Here is an 8130-nt window from a genome sequence, read left to right as displayed (position 1 = left end):
TGTAGAATAATGTCTGGCTGTTCTCTCCATTTTATGCTCTGAAGATTGTTAACACCATTTCTCCAAACTTAAGCTTTGTTAGTACCATATCCTGCAGATAACCAGTATCTACAGAAATAGTATAGAACTAGCCTATTTCCTTTACTATAAACTGTCCACTTGTTACTCCCTTATATCCCCATTTTCATGTTCTTCCACATCTAAATATCAGATCATAAAGTTTATTTATGACAAAAGATAAGTTCATTTCAGTTCTTCCAGTGTTTGTTTGTTTCATCTTCAGCCGTCCCTGGCCCATGGTAAGGGACCAAACAGTAAGGCAAAAAAGGTGTATACAAAGGAAAAATAGTGATTTTTTTTACAAAACTATTAAATTGGAAAAAAACAACTTTCCAAAATGCAAAATTAGGAAATCTAAAGAAAAACAATTTCTAAAAACTCAAACTCAAACTGAGGTCAACTAAACCAACAAACCCAACTGAACATAACTGAACACAACTGACCTAAAAAAGGACACAAATGGAGGAACAAACACATACCTATATATCAAAAATGTACCTTAATGTCAACAGAGGTCTAAATCAAGAAACTGATTACAAAAACAAACTACCAAGAAACAAACAACATCAAAACTTAAAGTCCCAAATAAATGAATCAATCTGGATCCCAACAGGCTGACTCCCCTCTTGGCACCACCAGTTGGCCTCCTCCACTTCCTCTCTGACACAGTATGAGAGGCCCTCTTTACTGGGGGCACCTACCTTCTTGCCAGCTCCAGACAAACAGGTACAACAAAGAAACAGAATTAAAGCAAACAGAATTAAATGATAGACAGAATATTTGCCAAAATGTGTGCACACACTCAGACCAGCAACTGTCAAAACTCAATAAACTACTGTTGTTACTTGAAGGAATGTCTGTGTGTTAACATGTGAAAAGAAAATACTAATACATGGTGTCCTGTGGTGTCCTGTGGTGCCGCCACCACACCCATGACCACCTCTGGCTCCACCCTGCTCTGTTCTTCTCCTCTCTACTCTGCTCACTATCGACAGCTCTCATCTAAGACTTCAAATACGTTGGACTGAATTTAGTTTTTCATCAAAACTTGAGAATTGTTTTCTTTTTTATAGGTAAGTTATCAACTCACTAACTGATGTATTAGCTCACCATGTTTCTGATTGTTGAAGGCCATACTGGAGTAATCCTGAAATATTTCTGAGTTTTGAGTGAAGCTGTGGGTGACAGTACTGAAACTTTTATTAAATATTATTATTCTTATTTTGAATCGAAATAGTTATTGAAGTATTGACGTTGTTACGCAGAGGAAGCTTCGGGCACAGAGCTGCTGATTCCGAGCCGCTGAGTCGCTGAGAAATACGCTGCTGAACACACGATGCCTGCCTCCATCTAAACTCTGTGATGGAAGCACAGATAGGAGTTCTTTTCTTTTTTATGGGTAAGTTATTAACTCCATAACTGATGTATTTGCTCATTACGTTTACGTTATGAATGTTCTGAAAACTTTTATAGAGGCATTGTAGCTCATACTCACTGACAAGACTCCAATCGACAATGTAACACAGGTTTTAAAACAAACAGTACATGTAAAATATAACAATGATGAGAGAGGAAATATTCTCTATAAAAGATCTGCTGCTGGCATTTATTGGGTGTCTGTTATTCAGACTCAGTCTTATTCTCTGAAATATGCTGAGCTCAAAAACATTTCAGTGTATCTGTTCAGATCTTCTGAGTGTCTGTCTGGAGACATAATGACATTATGGCTCACCAAAGTTAATGTTGGAGTTATTTCTGATCTATCATGAGTCTTCTTTCTTATAACAACAGTAAAACTGAAAAGGAAAAGATGCTGTCCACATGAGAGGAGAAGTGAAAGAAGTAGTGAAATTGAAGTTTTTAAAAAAAGCCCTAGACTTTAAGACTCATGTCTAACAAGAGTATTTTTATCCAGAAACAGGAAACTTCTGTCTCTGCAGATCTATTATGTTGTATGACATGATTCATGTTACTCACACTTGGTGTGGTAACAGCATCTTGATGCATATTTTTAGGTTTCAAGTCTGTTTTCTTCCATGTTATATGTGAGCTACAGTACTGAAATAGTGGTCTGGGCTCCAAAAGACAGGCTACAGTAGATGGACTGAAGCTGCCACTCTGCTAACACGGTACCTTCTACTATGTAGCCTATGAAGACATATATTGAAAATCAAGAGCTTCACCTTGTTTGCCATATTGTTACTTTGGTTAAACCAGGCTTTCACAGGTTATAGGCATATGTGTAATTACAGTACTGAAATTATGCTCAAGTTCTATAGAAAATCAAGAGCTTCACCATATTTTCCACATTCCTTTAGCTAGACCAGGTTTTCACAATATATCAGACCCCACAAAATGTGCCTCTGTATTCTGCTGTGAACTGATCATCATAAATCTGGAATACTTCCTTTACATAGTCACTGTCATGGAGTGCCAGAAACTTCTCCATCAGAGTCATGTTGCTCTCAAACAAAGCTGTACAACATGTTGTTTGACCAACAACATGTCAGAAGTCAGTGTTTATAGCTGTTCTGCACATCTGCACTGGCCATAGTGACAAACATACTGTCAAAATGAGTGACTCCTGGAAGGCATTCGTAGTGTTTTGTTCAGTTATAAAAATCCATCCTCGCACAGCTGGCCAATTGTGTACACCCTCAAGGTTATGACTGTGGCCTCCATCAGAGGTTTTGATCCAGAGCTGACTGTTGTATCATCCTGTATTTCACAGTATGGAGCTCATCGGCCGCTGGGGAGGTGAAGATCCTGAGAGGCACTGAAGGAGGAAACATCACTCTGCCTGTCCCTGCTATCGACTCTGGATATCTTTCACTTGGGCCAAAGATTCTTGCTAATGTCGATGAGGGGAAGATCCAGATACTGGATAATAAGTACAAGCACAGACTTCTCTGGAACAGAACCACTGGACTCTTTACACTCACAGGACTACAGAGGGCTGACTCAGGGATATATAGCATTTCCTCTAAATCTTATAACCTCACAGTGCATGGTGAGTTCACTTTTCTTCTGCCTGTATAACTGATCACTGTTCGTGGCGACGTGGTCCTAACACCATCCTAACTTAAAATAGAATGAGCTAAATTCATTCGTAAAAGCTTTTCTTTTTCTATCAGTGGATGCCAGAAAGTAGAATGTGTCTGTCTTTCATATCCCATCTAACTGTTCATGTGTTTCATTTGAACTCTGACTGGTCTGGTTGCCACTAACACATCAGCTCCTACTGCTGCTCTCTGGGTATGATTTCATTTTTAGGTGGCGCACTGCTTACAGAAATTAAAGAGGGCTGTCATTAATTTACAGATGAATTGTGTCTTGACAGGGTGACGAAGTAAAATAATTGATTAGAAAATGTTCTTAACTAAGTTAAAGTTCATTAATTATAATTTAAGTAATTTAAGTTTTTCTTACTCAGTTTGCAATAACTTGAAAAATGGATTATAAAGAAACAATAAAAAGGCACTGCATGGTGGTACAGTGGTCAGCACTGTTGCCTCAGAGCAAGAGGGTTCCAAGTTTGTTTGCATGTTCCCCCTGTGTCTATGTGGCTTTCCTCCAGGTATCCCAGCTTCCTCCCAGAGTCCGCATACAGGTTAGGATAATTGGTGACTCTAAATGTAATCAGTTACAATTACATTCTCAAACTTCAGTTTGATTGAATTTAGGGAAATGATATAAGAATATTTTCATTTTATGGCAAGGTGCGATGACAAAAGAGAACAAGTACTGGATATGAATATTTTTATTGACATCCCATTGCTTCAACGAAGAGATAAAATGTGTATTATAATGTGTATGATAGCGTTAACGGGTAAACAGTTTGTTGCTGTTAGACAGATGACATGAATGCTCAGTACTGTGCAGAGCAGTGGCCGATACTTGGATTACACAAGGGTATAAAGGATGGGGGTTTCCTTCAGCACCGCTTGGTTGTGTAACAGACACAACTGTTACGGTGATAGTTAGTGTTTATGACCATGGCTATTTATGTGTGATGCAGTCATCACTCAAACATGAGTGATTGAATGAGTGATTTCAGACACAGGCTCGGCTTAGGCCCGAGTTTACTGTGAAATGAACAAGTTAGAATGTAGCAGCTAGTGTTTGTCAGAAAATGTAGTATGACATTTTATCACAGGTCACAATTACTATGTTGGCCGGCAGTCGTGACCAAACTGCTGCAGATAAAATCATTATTTTACCATCACAACCTTTCAGACAAACAGAACAACAGTACAGGTGAATGACAGCAGCTGTGCTGTGAGATGGGCTATACTGACATTTCAAATGAGTGAAGACAGAGAAATTTAGGAGCAACAAAAGCTTGTATCGTATTCAAGTACAGCCACAAGCATCTGTTATACATTTGAATGAGCTACTGGTTACAAGCTCGTACAGCTTGAAAGTGTGACAGAGCCCAGACTGAGCCGTGGCACAGCCAGAACACAGCCGGAACAGAGACATGTTTTTCATAAGAGTGTTTAGCATGGTTTAGCCCAGGCACTTGAAGATTCAACAAGCGGTGCATTAAGGTGATCCTCTTATTTACACCACTGCTACACAGAGCAAAGTGTTGATGTGAAACAGCTGGTCTATAGCTCTGGTTCTCTGTGGCTGCACCCTGGGGTGACAGCTTTTCATTTGGTACTCAGCAGCGTTCAATGAGAGGATGAAAGGTACAACCACGGAGATGAAGCTGACATTTATTGGAAACATTAGTTACTGTGGGGGACCACAAACATGAAGCTGGTTTCGTGTGTGTGGGTTTATTCTATGTCGCGTTGTAGCAAGTAACATTCGTAAACCCAGTTGCTTCTGTTGTCTGTTCTACCTGGATGGATCAACAATGTCGGCCATCACTGACTTTTCCTGAGAACCTTTTAAATTGGCCTAATTCTGGTAGTAAAACTAATGCAAATCATATGATATCTGGTATACATGAAGGAAGACGTAGTTGGTCTTCACAGTCTATGTGAAAGGACCAGCAAAAACATTTCTGTGAACAACAGAAGATAAAAATGAGCTTCTCTCTCTCTGATCACACCACAATAAAGTCAGTCTTGCTTGATAAGTCTGGCTTCAGAAACCCTCATTTTTAATCTCCCATCAATTTCCTCTCCAGAGCCTGTCTCAGATCCTACAGTGAAGAGGCTTAGTGTGAGCACTGAGAGCTGCACCTTGCTGTGTGCTGTGGACCAAGCTGCAGAAACTACACTGTTGTGGTACAAAGATGAGGAGAAACTGAACGAGAGCAGCTCTGCTCTCCCTCTTCCTCTCATTATACACAGGCAGGATTTCAACTCTTCATATAGATGTGTAGCTGCCAGCCCTGCTGAGAAGAAAACTCTTTCAGTCACTGTTAAGACATTGTGTGAACACAACCACACAAACAGCACAGATGACATCAGACACAAAAGACACCGTAAGACTAATTCTAGCAGCGATTTTTAAACAGTAATATCTTAAAGGCTGTTTGTTGCTACTGAGTGTTTTTGTTTTGTTTGTTTAACAGATACAGTTGGAATTGTAATCTCCATCCTGTCTGTTGTGATTGTTACACTTGTTGCCTTTTTCATCAAGTGGAAGTGTCTTGACAAGAACAAAAGGATAACCAGACAAACACAAGGCAGGTATTTTCTTCAGCTGTTTATTAATCTCAATGTTTGATTCCATTTTTGATCCTGTTAAATGTACACACTGTCCAAGATTTTTTAAATAGTTCTGATGTTCAGCTAGTCATAAATAATCATACTGTGGTGTACAAACTGTGTGAGAGATACAACATGTACAGTACATTGGTTCTTGTGTGAGTAATCTACTTTTAAGGAGGAATATTGGAAATGTTTCTTTTAAGGAGCGTTAATAGTTGTGAGTGTTCTAGTTGTGGGAATGTGAGTGATTTTGCATCATCTGCATTTCCTCTATCATAATGTTTAATGTTCTCTGCAGCGTTACTGTGGAATGAAAGAGATGATTTTGAATGATCCCACTGAGAACACTGAGCAACAAAATGAGACAGATAGTCTTCATAGCAGCCATCATGTCATGTCAGACAGGATCTGTTTGTGTCATAAAAGCTGCTGCACTCAGCCCTACGGCCAGATGAGTGAATAGATGGTACTTTCCACATTTTGTGACTGTAAATGGAGATAAGAGATAAATTGCTTTAACACTGTAGCATATACAGATGTACAAGGCCAGACACACAAAACAATTACAGCCAACTACTTTTTTTTTTTAACCTTAAGTCTGTTCTCATAGTGTTTCTGCATACTTAGGCTGTGTTTTCTTGTGCCTCAGATATCACTATCACCTTATACTCCTGACATCAAGCTACGTCCAGCTCAGTTCATCTGCTACCAGTCTGGATTCAGCTCCAGTCTGCCTGACTTGTTCAGCCGCCACTGCCATTCCCAGCTTGGCTCTGCCAGTTCATCAGATTTCTGCCGTGCTCCATCGAAACCATTACTCAGCCCACTGCTCAGCCCAGAGCGTCCAGCTCTCACCCCTTCACCCAAAACCATTTCTATGTCAGCAATAAATGACCCTTTAAACTTCCATCTGCCTCCTGAGTTTTTGTTCTGCATTTTGGGCCCACGAGAGAAGTGACTGTAACATTCCATCAAAAATGTATTCAAGAGAGTCAGCAAAATGTTTCAGGCACCATTAGGCTTATATAAAAAATCTGTGGAGACAAATGATTGTGCAAGTTTTCCAGTCAGGTTCCTTTAAACCATTGCAGAAGTAGAGGGTATAATGATATGATGTAATTAAAAGAGCAATAACTGTAAAAAAAAAAAAAAAATGTAGAAAACATGATGGAAATTCAGCATTTATGTTTATGTTTCTTTGGTGGATGGCAGTACAGCTTGTGGCAATCCTTGGTCACTGGTCTCACAAAGCTGGTTACCAACTGGATTAATTAACCCAGGGTTTATAAATCCAGCCACAAGTCCTTGCAAGAGAGGCAGGGTTCGAGACAAACAGCCAATCATATGCAACATCACAATACAGTAACCACATAATAACAGTATGAAAGGTTTTGAATGTATTTTATATTTATATTATATTGTATTATGTATTTTATATATATCTATAAGCCTTTCTGTGGGCACACAGCCACACACATACATGCACTAACTTTAATTCACTTCAGACTAGTTTAACCTTCCTGCCACTTCTACAGTCTCCACTCACTCAGATTTGGAGCGCAACACAATTCATAACCACTCATGGCTGCAGAGGGCGCTGTTGTTCAGCAAAGTTACATTCTGTTACTTTAAATAATGCCAGCTGTCACCACTGTTACTGACCTTACATTATGTACCCACCATCAAGCTAATGTAAACACACAATGTTGATGCAAGGAAGTTATTATCATGTTTTTTGTAATAAAAGACTGATGCAGAAAACCAGGAGCCACTGTCTCACTCACAGATTGTGAAGCAGTGTAAAGTGTGCCAACAAAACTGAGCAGTGGAGCTTCTTACTGGCAACTAAGGGCGCCATTTGTAGCTCAGCTTCCATTCAGGATATGTTACTTATTAACAGCATATTTAGCGGCTGAACAAGTCAGGCAGACTGGAGCTGAATCCAGACTGGTAGCAGACGAGAACGGAGCTGGACATAGCTTGATGTCAGGAGTATAAGGTAGAAGAAAGGTAGATGGCTGGAGCATTTACTGCACTGGTAAACAGAACGTTGTGGCAAAGACTGAGGGGATGAGCTGACCACAGGTTCATTTTGGCCTGCTGTGAACAGTCAACTTGACCAGTGATTATATGCAGCAATGCACATAGCAACCGGATCCCTTCCTCTCCATCAGTAACATTCAGCGTGCAAAATGGAGGAGAAAAAGATCTTGCTGCTAAATGCTGCAAGATAAGCATCGTGTTTGTCAGTTAGGGACCAGATAAGATAGAAATACTACCCAAAATGTACAGACACAACATACCACATGAACATGGCTAATTGTTTTGTGTGTCTGGGCTTGTACATGTGTATATGCTATGATTGGTGTATTCTTAGTGAGTTTTTGAGGGTTCATCCATA

At 39.7% G+C, this 8130-nt stretch overlaps 1 protein-coding gene across 3 annotated transcripts; it reads left to right on the top strand.

The window, feature by feature from the left end:
* Positions 1-1041: 1041 nt before the first annotated feature.
* Positions 1042-6762, top strand: LOC108900095 (uncharacterized). 3 transcript variants are annotated; one of them, XM_051070899.1, is made up of 6 exons: positions 1042-1133; positions 1326-1459; positions 2792-3070; positions 5201-5500; positions 5591-5708; positions 6379-6762. In XM_051070899.1, exons 2-6 carry the CDS (start codon positions 1423-1425, stop codon positions 6617-6619), a joined length of 975 nt encoding a protein of 324 aa, XP_050926856.1. In that variant the 5' UTR covers positions 1042-1133; positions 1326-1422; the 3' UTR covers positions 6620-6762. The 3 variants fall into 3 exon arrangements, with proteins under 3 accessions (XP_050926856.1, XP_018556453.1, XP_018556454.1); XM_018700937.2 differs by lacking the exon at positions 1042-1133 and having other exon boundaries at positions 1307-1459; XM_018700938.2 differs by lacking the exon at positions 1042-1133 and having other exon boundaries at positions 1307-1459; positions 5591-5704; positions 6379-6538.
* Positions 6763-8130: the final 1368 nt, after the last annotated feature.

This window comes from Lates calcarifer, linkage group LG5, assembly GCF_001640805.2.
Source record: "Lates calcarifer isolate ASB-BC8 linkage group LG5, TLL_Latcal_v3, whole genome shotgun sequence".
NCBI classification, from domain to species: Eukaryota; Metazoa; Chordata; class Actinopteri; family Centropomidae; genus Lates; species Lates calcarifer.
The sequence above is the reverse complement of the archived record's forward strand: the minus strand, read 5'-3'. Positions and strand labels throughout refer to the sequence as shown.

Excerpts from the sequence above, each read along its gene's own strand:
- LOC108900095 (XM_051070899.1), top strand. The coding sequence starts at position 1,423 with ATGGAAGCACAGATAGGAGTTCTTTTCTTTTTTATGG. Across the intron at positions 1,460-2,791 it reads AGTTCTTTTCTTTTTTATGG|TATGGAGCTCATCGGCCGCT; the intron begins GTAAGTTATTAA and ends TGTATTTCACAG. Across the intron at positions 5,501-5,590 it reads CATCAGACACAAAAGACACC|ATACAGTTGGAATTGTAATC; the intron begins GTAAGACTAATT and ends TTTGTTTAACAG.